This window comes from Erinaceus europaeus, chromosome 1 (assembly GCF_950295315.1).
Source record: "Erinaceus europaeus chromosome 1, mEriEur2.1, whole genome shotgun sequence".
Classification (NCBI taxonomy): Eukaryota; Metazoa; Chordata; class Mammalia; order Eulipotyphla; family Erinaceidae; genus Erinaceus; species Erinaceus europaeus.
In genome coordinates this window covers 107010442-107022587 of record NC_080162.1, presented here as the reverse complement: position 1 = coordinate 107022587, position 12146 = coordinate 107010442, and the positions used below count along the sequence as shown (strand labels likewise).

Genomic DNA, 12146 nt, shown 5'->3' with positions numbered 1-12146 from the left:
TCCTGGGTACAGTATTTGTTTGTTTTTAAGGTAAGAGACAGGCAGGGGAGAGAGAGGACTGTAGTACAGAAGCTTCCTTCAGTCTGGTGAGAGCTGGGCTTCTATGATGAGTCTTTGCCTCTAGTAATGATGTAGATGTCAGCTGACCTCTGATCACCCCCCTTTTTTTGAGGGGTCAAAGAGGGTCTAGCAAGCATACTAGATACTGGTGGTGGAAATGAAAATTGATAAAGTCTTGCTGGAAAACTGATTGGCAAAAGGGACTATGAATCTTAGAAATATCCCTACCTTTGACCTAGAAATTCCACACAGAATGTATAAAGACTCAGCAGATTCAAGTATGAAAAATCAGAAATAATTTTTTTGATCAGTGCCACACTTAGCTCTATTGATGATGCCAGGGATCAAACCTGGGACCTTTGCATGCAAGTCCTATGCACTATCTCCCTGGACTTAGACATAGTTCAAGTGAGTGACTCAGGTGCCTCTCATCTTCCCTTACCTCCATCCCCACCATAATTCTGTCTGTCCTGTAAGAGCCATTCAGTATAGTCTGTGTCCATGCTCTTTCTCTCCTGTGTTTATGTGCCATCTTTCTGATTGCTCTTCCTGTCACCAGCCCCAGAGCCCAATCTGCTGTTGGATTCCAGAGTGAGCTAGGAGAAATCCATGTCCTCCTTATGCTTCACCTCTTTGGGAGCGCTCTCATCTCTTGTAGGAGTTAGTGTTATGTTATGTTATGTTATGTTATGTTATGTTATGTTATGTTATGTTATGTTATGTTATGTTAATTGTATTACACTATATTATTTTATTTTATTAGAGACAGAGAAATTGAGAAGGGAAGTGGAGATAGGGAAAGAGACAGAGAGACATCTGCAGCCCTACTTCACCACTTGTGAAGCATTTTTCTTGCAGGTGGGGATCAGGGACTTGAACCCAGATCCTTGAGTACAGTATTGTGTCTGCTTAACCAGGTGTGTCATCGCCTGGGCCCCAGGAGTTAATTTCTTTTTTTAAAAATATTTATTCCCTCTTGTTGCCCTTGTTGTTTTATTGTTGTAGTTATTATTGTTGTTATTGATGTCATTGTAGTTGGATAGGACAGAGAAATGGAGAGAGGAGGGGGAGAGAGAAAGATAGACACCTGCAGACCTGCTTCACCACCTGTGAAGCGACTCCCCTGCAGGTGGGGAGCTGAGGGCTTGAACTGGGATCCTTAACGTTTATATTTATTTATTTCCTTTTGTTGCCCTTATTATTTTATTGTTGTAGTTATTGTTGTTATTGATGTTGACATTGTTGGATAGGACAGAGAGAAATGGAGAGAGGAGGGGAAGACAGAGAGGAGGAGAGAAAGATAGACACCTGCAAACCTGCTTTGCCGCCTGTGAAGCAACTCCCCTGCAGGTGGGGAGCTAGGGGCTCGAACTGGGATCCTTATATCGGTCCTTGTGCTTTGTGCCACATGCACTTAACCCACTGCTACTGCCCAACTCCCAGGAGTTAAGTTCTTTTTTAAAAAATTTTTTTATATTTATTTATTTTATTTTCCCTTTTTGTTGCCCTTGTTTTTCATTGTTGTTGTAGTTATTATTGTTGTTAGATTATTGTTGTCATCCTTGTTAGATAGGACAGAGAGAAATGGAGGGAGGAGGGGAAGACAGAGATAGGAAAAGACAGATACCTGGAGACCTGCTTTACTGCCAGTGAAACAACTCCCTTGCAGGTGGGGAGCTGGGGGCTTGAACCGGAATCCTTACACCGGTCCTTGCGATTTGTGCCATGTGCGCTTAATCCGCTGCACTACCACCTGACTCCCAGGAGTTAATTTCTTTTTAAAAAAAAAAAAATTATTTATTTTATTTTACCTTTTGTTGCCCTTTTTTTATATTGTTGTAGTTACTTTTGTTGTTATTGATGTCATCGTCGTTAGATAGTACAGAGAGAAATGGAGAGAGGAGGAGGAGACAGAGAGGGGGAGAGAAAGACACCTGCAGATCTGCTTCACCGCCTTTGAATCAACTCCCTTGCAGGTGGGGAGCCGGGTGGGGGGGGGGGGGCGGTCCTCGAACCGGGATCCTTACGCTGGTCCTTGCACTTTGCGCCAAGGAGTTAATTTCTATACTCTCTCTAATCCGATGATGACACATCCCTGCCTCTGCTTTAACTTTACTTGTGGGTTGGGTACCTCTTACTGTGCATGGTCCAGTCTGGCAGCACTGTTGTAGTGCCCCTCTGAGCCTTTCCCTGGATAGCCCTGTCTCATCCCTTAGCTGACTTTTGTGCTCCCCACAGGCCTGATTGGATATATGGTTTTTTGTTATCTTTTTACATTTGTTTCTCTTACTAGCTTTCATCTTGAGAGCCTATCTTGATGACTTTGTGTTCCTGGTACAAAGAGAAACTCTACACGTTTCTTTTTAATTTTTTAAAAATGTATTTATTTATGGGGGTGGGGTGGAGGAAAGAGGACCAGAGCATCACTCCAGCACATATGATACCAGGGATCAAAGTCAGGACCCTATGCCCGTGTGTCCAGTGCTTTACCCACTCTGCCACCTCTCAGGCCACCAGCTCATGTTTCTTTTTCTCCTCTTCCTTTTCCTCCTTCTCCTACTTCTCTTCCTCTTCCTTCTTCTTATTATTGACACCAGACTTGGCTTTGAGGCTTGGTGCTGGCACTATGAATCCACTGCTCCTTGTGGCTATTTTTTTTTCTTTGCTGTTTTATTTGATAGAACAGAGACAAATCGAGAGGGGTGGAGGACATTGAAAGAGAGAGAGACACATGCAAACTTACTTCACTGTTTGTGAAGCGTCCCCCATGCAGGTGGGGAACAGGAGCTCAAATCTGGGTCTTTGTGCATGGTAATGTATGCACTCAGCCCAACCCATTGTGCATCACTGCCCAATCCTGGCATTTTCTTAAATGAATGGAGAATGATGCACGCTTACTCCCCTCCCCCCCCCACTTTTTTCAGAAAGAGAGTTAAGAGTTGAGGGGAGAGAGAAAGAGAGGGACAGAGAGAACAGCATCAAAGCTTCCTTAAATGCAGTGGGGCTTGGACTCAAGCCTGGGTTGTGCATATGATAGAGTAGCACACTATCCAGGTGAGCTCTTTTGCTGGCCTTGATGCATTTGTGCCCAGCATATAGTAAAATCTTCATAAATACATAAAATTTGACTGGCTTTGCATGAAGCACAAACAGCAGGAATTTTGGCAGTGTGTCATTTGTTCTGAATTTCCTCTGTCCTGTTTCCTGAATTGATCTTGAGAAGAGGAAGCTGGATACCTGCATTCTCCTGGCATTCCCACAGGTGAATCTCCCGAGCAGCCAGGTTGGAAGTCACTGGCAGCCAGCATCAGGTTAAAATAAAAATGATGTTGAGGACACTCCGTTGGTGGCCATTCTGATTGTACACGCCCTGTGATCGCAGTAGTGTGTGCATTTAGAGGAACAGAAAGAAAATCTCCCAACATGGGATTGCTGGTTATTTGGGGGTAATAAGATTTGGATGACTTACATTTGCTTCTCTTTATGTTATGTAGTGTTGGCCTATTCAGAATGCCTCAACTTTTAAACAACATAAACAGTGGAAAGGGGAGTTGGATAGCAGAGTCCTGGTTGTGCTGGGCAGTATGAGTCAGTCGGTTAGTCCCTGCCTGGGTTGCAGCCTTGAGCTAGCTTCTGGTCAGATCCTGACCCTCAGGCCCTTCCTGAACGTCGTTGTCGGCACCTAGAAACTGCCTTGTGTCTGTCTGCCCAGTTGCACCTTAAGGTAGTTCTCAAATGGGTTGGTGGGGTAGCGTGGCATTGGTGCCGCTGACTTGCAGGACTTGGCGTTGTGATACTGGGGGGTGGGAAGATAGCCAACAGGTAGTGTGAAGTTGAGGTGACCAAGTGGGGCACTGAGTGAGGAAGGTGGAGTAATTATTGTTTGTTTGGATTTTTGGGGGGGAGGGGCAACCAGCTGGAGGGAGTACCCTGCATCAAGTTGCTCTTGGTTTGTAATCTCTTGGCTCTAGATTGAGCCAACCAGCCAGAGTTGTCCATGTCCTCTGAGGGATGTGTGAGCAGGCAGTGTTGTGTTATCTCTGGCCCACACAGACCATGGTCAGTGTCCAGGGAAGGCAACACAGCTTTACAGCCACTCTCCCAGCCAGGGGGGGAGGGGAGAGCTCTGCTGCTGACCTTGCAGCTGCCTCCTGGCTGGTGTGTCCCTAGGTTAGATGTGCTAGCAAGCATGCAGTATCCCCCCTTACAGGGCAGCTCCCTCAGCCACTCAACCTGCAGCTGGGTTGGAACTGAGAGGAAACTTTCTTCAGCAGACAGGAGCTAAGCCCACAGAGCTCCTCCCTGTCCCTTTGGTGATGGTGCTGAAAACAGATACTTCCAGCTGCCCTAAGTTTGCTGCCGCCTCCTCTCCACCCTGCTGCCAGAGCCAATCTTCCGGGATCAGATCTGTGGAGAGGAGGTTTGGGGCAAAACAGGTGGTTTCCTCCTAGCACACAGCTACTACCAGCTGCATCCAGTCTGCAAGGCACTTTCCTCAGGCTTTGCTTCCTGCTGGGTTTCAGCACCTTGGGAATGTGCCTGCCTGCCTCCTATGCCCTGGGGTGGGGGTTGAGGGTGGGGAGAGAAGGAGGCTGTGTCTGTCTGGCCTTGGGCTGGTGTAACACACCTAAGAGAATGAGACTTTACCTGTCAACCCGGCCCCCACCCCCTCCCCACACCCCCACCCCAAGTCTGACTCAGCTTCTGCTTGACACAGATCTTAAGCCCTCACCCTAGTCAGACAGGTCTCAGGAAGGACAGGTGACTTGGCCAATCCAGCTCTCCCAGCCCAGCCAGGCCTTGCAGCCATCTAATCTGGGGAATCCTGCAGGCAGGACTAGCTATGACCTTCCCGGCCACCCAACTGTCTGTCCTTTCTGAAACAAAGGCCCACACATACATGCACGCACACACAGCTAACTTGACTTCATAAGAAGACCAGCTGTTCTCTGTCTTTTGGCAGGTTCCCTTTGTTACCCTTTTTCTTCCTCTCTTACTCACCTTCCTCCCAGGAGACCTATGCTCCTGCTATCTGCTATGTGAGCCACCCCCGTGGGTCCTTTCTTGGCCTTGACTGAGTACCTGTTGTGTGCCAGGCCTGAACCCTGGGGCTTCTGGGAGGGGTCAGACTCAGCCCTGCCCTTGTGGCTTGTTTGCCCAGCTACTCATACAGAGTGACTTGAGAGTTATTGGAGCCAGAGCAGCTAGAAAGAGTCTGGCCTTAGAGGTGGGTAGAAGGCACCCAGAATCCTGGCTGAGCTTTTTATACCTTGTCATGACAAGGATCTTTTATTGCCTTTCCTGATAAGGCTAAAAATTCTCTCTAAAGCCACACTTAAGAGCTTAAGAATCACACACACACACACACACACACACACACACACACACACACACACACACACACACACTCTCTTTAATTTTAAGTCAGTGCATACAGAAATAAAATAAAAGGACTGACCCTTGCCCCTTGAGTAGAAAATCAAGTGTGTATTTCCCCAGATCCTTTTCCTGCCTATGTGAATGCTGTCTTTTTTTAAAAAATATATATTTATAAAATGGAAACACCGACAAGACCATAGGATATTTGGGGTTCACTTCCCATCACCAGAGCTCCGTATCCCATCCCCTCCCCTGATAACTTTCCTATTCTTTATCCCTCTGGGAGTATGAGCCCAGGGTCATTATGGGGTGCAGAAGGTGGAAGGTCTGGCTTCTGTAATTGCTTCCCTGCTGAACATGGGGTGAATGTTATCTTTATTAGCTCAGGTGAGCTGTTTGGGAAGCACACAGACTCTATGGGCTGCCATCTGACCCCTAAAGGTAACTCCAGTCCTAGTCCTCTGGTGCATTCACAGTCTACTTTGCTACCACCCTGCCTCGCCAGCTTGCGCTCAGCCAGCATTGGGAGCTTGTGTTGCCAGCCCTGATTGGCCAGGATTGCAGCTGCCTCCACCCCCTCTGACCTTGACTGTGGGAAATCACACCTGTACTAGGAATGGGGACCCCTGAGCTTTCCAGCCCATTCTTCCTCCCTTAGGCTAATTCTGTCACCTCCTTTACCCCTTCCCCATCAGCTGGCCTCCGGAAGCTGTCTGAGTAGTCAGAGAGACATCACAACATTTTGGGCTGATGTAAACAGCTAGCATTTCATCAGCTCTTTGTGAACCCCTGGCTTCCATAATATGCTCATCAGAAGCTGTACATGACAGCTCTGTCTTAGCATTTTCTTTTCTTTTTTCTTTTTGCCTCCTGGGTTATCTCTGGGACTTGGTCACTAAGAATCCACTGCTCCTAGAGGCCATTTTTCCCATTTTGCTGTCATTGTTGCTGTTGTTATTGGATAGGACAGAGAGAAATTGAGAGGGGGGAGAAAAAGACGCCTGCAGGTGGGTAGCCCCTGCTCTGCACACTGAAGACCCATTTTATTTACACAGTCCTGGTTTTGTCAATGAAGACTGAAGGCCAGTGCCTCATAGGAGGCCAGGGAGCAGTGGGCTCTTTGGCTTCAGCTCACCTTGCTGGCCCCCCCACTCATGCTCCAATCTGACTGCAGACCTTTGCCTTCTTCCAGCCTCCGCTTCTATGAAGCCTTGCAGATGCACTCCCTCCGCCCTTTGCTTCCCCTCAGCCTCCCTATCTTTTATGATACCTCCTGTCTGTCTGGTGGTATGGTCTTCACTCGCTTTCTCACTCATTCAGTGAGTGAGTGTTGTGGACTCAGTCTGTAAGCACAGTGTCGGGGCCTCTGTGAAGGAGAGGCTGGGGTCTGCTTTGGAGCAGCTGACCTTCTGATGGGGGAGCCAGGGAGAGAAATGAATAAACAGACCTCTGTGAAGTGGGGGAGCCTCTTTAGTGAGGGTGGCAGGGAGACCTTGAGGCACTGAGGTGATTACAGTGACATCCTCATTTGCCCAACTTTCTCTCCCACTGCCTGCAGGATTGTGAGCATAGTGGGCGCTCAAGAATCATGTTGAAATGAATCTGGGCCATGACCCTTTTGTCTGGGCCTCAACACCCAGGGAGCCAGTACTCACCACCTTCTCCCAGCCTCAACCCTCCTCCAGCTGTCATTTGACGGGAGAAGAATTGGGTCACCTTGGGGGCGGAGTGGCAGGGTCCCAAGAACTTGGGTGTGGACCAGCAGCACTGCTCCCAGGCCTAGCCCAGCAGGAGCAGAGTGAGAGCGAGACTTCCATCACGAAGATGCACCCTGTCCCTTGTAACTGCCATGATCTCTAAGGGAAAATGAGGCCCAGAGCTCTAGCAGTAGCAGAGACCAGAGTGAGGGGGAAGGTGGGCAGTATGTAGTAAATACTGTGTGTGAAGCCTGCTTATTTTAAGTCCTGGTCATGTCACACAGGGTGAGAGGTGGCCTGGCCCAGCACCTGCCCACCCATCTGGCAGATACCTAAAGGAGGTCTGGTCAGTGAATGGGCTTCTTGTAAACTTTCCCCATACTTCCCCACAGTTTGCCTGCCTGTAGGGTTTCCTTTGAATACAATCTGCATATATTGTGTGTTCAAAGTGTGCAACAGAGTAACACGTTGCAAGGGTTTCTCACATTAGGCATTCAAGTGTTTTCAAAATGCTAAGCTTGAACATAATGGACCACAAAGCAGCTGCTTGAATCATTTGTGTGATTCAGCCCTGGGGCAGCAGATGCTTTGAACTGGTCTGGCCTGGGGTTTCTCATGCTCGTGTGGGTGTCCAAGTACCCTTGTGCAGAGTCATATAATAAGTTTCTACTTAACTTGTTTGTTTGTTTGTTTTTTATCAGAGCACTGCTCAGTTCTGGCTTATGGTGGTATGGGGGATTGAACCTGGGACCTCAGAACCTCAGGCAAGACAATCTGTTTGCATAGCCATTGTGTTATCTCCCCTACCCTTCACATTTACTTTTTATTTGATCAGAGCACTGTTTAACTCCAGCTTATTATGGTAGTGCAGGGAATTGAACCTAGGACCTCTGAACCTCAGGCATAAACCACCATGCTATCTCCTAGAACCTAAAAGAGATAGGCCCTGCAATTTCTACTTTAATAGGGCCCACAGAATCTCATAGTGTGCATTAGCTGACATAGCTTGTAGTTTGTGCAAGAGCTGTGAGATTTTGGAGGGTGACAATCTCGCCTGATCTGTCTTTGCACCCCTCACAAGCCCCACTTAAGTCTTTGCACTGAAGAGAGACTCTGGTATCAGTAAGGCTAGCTGCTTCATTTTACAGACAGAGGAGAGGCCACCAGGAGCTGATCTGGTCATGGGGGCTAAGCCAGACTGTGGTCCCAAGCTGATGTGTTCCACCTTCACAGCTGAGTCTCAGTTGCTTGGGAGATGAAGGGTGTCTGCCCCTGAGAGGCCCAGATGGACACTGTAGGTTGGAAACTCACTATGCCTGGGACCTAGGTTTTGAGAGTTTTGTCAAGAGGGATGGCCCCGTGGATGTTACTTCCTCTCCTCCCCACATCACTCCCCTTCCTCACACAGTAAGTGGGCTTCTTGGAGCAAACAGTTTGTGCTTAAAATACAAGCTCTCCTATATGGCTGAGGAAATCTTATTTAGATTTAGAAATCTTATTTAGAATCTTATTTAGAAATCTTATTTAGAGCCTGCCTGAGGGTGGAGCTATGCTGTGGGAGGATTGGCAACCCTGCTCCTCCCTGTTGCTCCTCCACTGGCTGCCCGGGACACCTTGAGAGGGTGCTCAGCCACTTGAGGTCCTTGTTCGCCTGATACGGCACATTCTTTTTATTTTTATTTAACTTTATTTTTTTTTTTTGCCTCCAAGGTTATTGCTGGGGCTTGGTGCCTGCACCAGGAATCCACTGCTCCTGGAGGCTATTTTTTTCCCTTGTTTATTATTGTTATTATTATTGTTGTCATTGTTGTTGGATAGGACAGAGAGAAATCGAGAGAGGACAGGAAGACAGAAAGGGGGAGAGAAAGATAGACACCTGCAGACCTGCTTCACCACTTGTGAAGTGACCCCCCCTGCATGTGGGGAGCTGGGGACTCCAACCAGGATCCTTGCGGTGGTCCTTGCACTTCGTGCCATGTGCACTTAACCCGCTGCACTACCGCCCAGCTTCCATTTTTATTTAATTTTTTAAATTTTATTAATTATTTATTGGATAAAGATAGCCAGCAATTGAGGGGGAGAGGGGAGATAGAGAAGGAAAGAGACACACCTGCAGCCCAGTTTCACTTCTCAAAAAGCTTTCCTCTTGCAGGTGAGAACCAGGGGCTTGAACCTGGGTCCTTACACACTTTAATGTGAGTATTCAGCCAGGTTTCACCACTGTCTGGCCTCAGGCACATTCTCTGCTTTTGCCAAAATAAATAGCTTGGGGTGAGGCTCTTCCACACAGCCACCCCACATTGCTCCACAGGGCCATGGCCAGTGCCTTTGGCCATTCTTGTCACTCCTGAGGGGCCCAGAATGCCCAGTCTTGGGACCACTGAGTCTGGATCTTGTTGCCCTCCTGTTGAGGGCCAAGGAACCCTTGTTTCCCCACCACACTTTTGCTTTATATTTCACATGGATTTCAAGTAGCTAAGGATTATATACTGAATGGAATTCAATTCATTCAGTAACAAGTGCTTGTGGATGGATGAAATCAGATGGAAAGAGGTGCACTCACTAATTTACCTTAGAAATGGTGATTTTGGGACAGAGAAATAGTTCACTTGGATACTGTGCTGCTTTGCCTTGTGCTTAACCCAAGTTCAAGCCCAGCCCCCACTGCATTGGAGAAAGCAGTGCTGTAGTCTCTCTCACTTTCTCTTGCTGCTTCTCTCACTACAAAAAAATAGTGATTTTTTTGTTTTGTTTTGTGACTAGGGTTATCATTGGGGCTCTATACTTGCATGATTCCACCACTCCAGGTGGACTTTTTTTCCCCCCTGCAGAAGAGAGAATGAGAGACAGAGATACTCCAGCACCTCTCTCACTCTCATGAAACCTCCTCCACATAGCTGCTCCCATGTGGTGATCAGGAAGTGTGTACAATACTGAGTGGCTGTCTCTGGGCCCCAGAAATGCTAATTTTTTAATTGCCTCTGAGCACCTGCTAGACTAGCTTGCATGGACTGAGATGATCTGCCAGGCACTTGACCCTCAGGCGAAGCATCTCTGATAGGGATTTCAGAGCCAGCCTGCCACCTAGCTGTGTGACCTTTGGATTAGGTGATTGAATACACATCAAAAGGCTTAGACCAGTGTCTGGCATAGGATAAGAACCTAATAAATGTCATTCACCATAGTTTTTTAAAAGGCTTATTTATTTAGGAGAGGAACAGAGAACCAGAGTATCACTCTGGCATATGTGATGCCAGTGATTGAACTTGGGACATCATTCCTGAGAGTCTACTGTTTTGTCCACTGTGCTACCCCCTAGACCGCTCACAGTTGTCAGTGTCATCTTGATGAGCAGAGTTCTCACAGTAACCCTGTAAGGTAGTAACTGCTTATCCCTGTTTTCCAGATTAGGGAGCTGAGGTTCTCAGAAAGTGAGACGTGCTGTAGTCATACAGTTAAAAAGCAAAATAAGGACTCCATCTCAGTCTGTATAGCTTAGCATTCAGAGGAGGGGCGAGCATCAAGATGCCAACACGGAAGAGACCTGCTGCTCCATTGGGGAGGGTACATCCTGGCACAGAGGAAATACATGGACACCAGTGAGTGAATTTCCACAGGCACCTCATGGGTTAGAGCAGAGCCAGGCAAGGTGGGAGCCTGGGCAGGACTGGCAGCAGTGCCACGATGGAGGCATGCCCTTCCCTTCCAGGCTGGTGCCCCAGTTGGCTCTGTACCTGTCAGCTGTGCATGTGGCTCAGGTCACCTCCTTACCCCCAGCCTCAGCCAGCAGCTTATTCTCACAGCTGGGCATCAAGGGATCTGAAACCGCTCACTGAGTTCCTGCCACTGCTCCAGGCTCCTTGAGACTCAGTGTCCTCATCTGTCAAGTGAGAGTGAAACCACCACACACTGGACTATTGTAAGGATTAAGTGAACCAAGGTAAATTCTTTATGATTATAAATCTAGGGCCTATCTTCTGGTCCTCACTCAGTGCTAAGATTACTTAAAACAACATATGTTTGTTTGTTTATTGCTGTCACTGTAGTAAATGCACAGGTTAACTTTTACAGATAAAGAAGGAAAGACACCACAGTATTGAAATTTCCCCCAGTATGGTATTATTGGGCTCGAAACAGGGTCATGTACACAAGAAAGCAGGTTTACTGTCCAGGCCTACATCATGTTTAGTCCTCACTGCTGGTCCTTATGTATCCACCTTATGAATGTGGCATTTCAGAGGCTCGGCTGCCCATGGCAACACTTTTGAAGGGTGGGATGAGAGTTGGCCCCTGGTCCTGCTCTGTGATTCCTGAGCCTCCTCTCCCAGCTCCATACCTTCCATGCTCTGGCCCCTCCCAGCCCAACCCTAGACCTAGGTTCCGGAACCAACTGCAGGAGGTTACAGCCACCTCAGGCCAAGCTGAGGGGCCCCTCCTGCCAGACCTAGCTCAGCAGTGGGCAGGGTAGAGGGCTGGCTCTACCCCATCTGTGGTGGAAGCAGCAGGCTCCCCCCTGCCCGTCTGGCAAGTAAGTTCTGCCCGCCTGTGAGTCACACGGTGCTGATGAGTCAGGATTTTCCCTTCTTCTTGCCCAGAGCAGCTGGGGGTGGGAGTGGGCTGCCTCAGGAAAGGGTTTGCTCTCCTTCTGGCCCCTCTGTGTTAGAGCCGTGTAGAAGCCTGGGCCTCAACCCTAGTGCAGAGGTGGATGTCTGGGTGTGGGCCCCAGGGCACATGTGAACAGGCCTGGACTGAGTGGAGCTGGGAGTAGCCCTCTGTGTGAGTGAGGTGAGAAAGGGCCTGGGAGGCTGATTCTGGATGCCTCTTGGCTCTGCTTCTGCCTCCCCTTTGCAGAGAGAGGCTTAGCCCTGAATCTTCTGCATCTGCAGCTGGGCTTCCCCAGCACAGGGTCCCCCAAGATGTCTGTGTCTTGCCTTCTGAGCAGCCTGGCTGTAAGCCTTGAAAGGATTGTCCAGATGGTTAGGCTCGTGCAGGCATGGGTTCTCCCCAGGA

The 12146-nt window shown here is 48.4% G+C and overlaps 1 protein-coding gene across 4 annotated transcripts in view; it reads left to right on the top strand.

The window, feature by feature from the left end:
* Positions 1 to 12146, top strand: part of UBTD1 (ubiquitin domain containing 1) — a 70870-nt gene that overhangs the window by 32768 nt on the left and 25956 nt on the right. Inside the window, exon 2 of one of the 4 annotated variants that reach the window (XM_060192670.1) lies at positions 10543 to 10735. The exons of 2 other annotated variants lie outside the window; for them this stretch is intronic. In XM_060192670.1, the coding sequence (XP_060048653.1) occupies positions 10726 to 10735 (10 nt within the window). In that variant the 5' untranslated portion in view covers positions 10543 to 10725. Of the gene's footprint in view, positions 1 to 7246; positions 7368 to 10542; positions 10736 to 12146 lie in introns of those variants that run through there. One more of the 4 variants, XM_060192674.1, reaches the window with a different exon arrangement.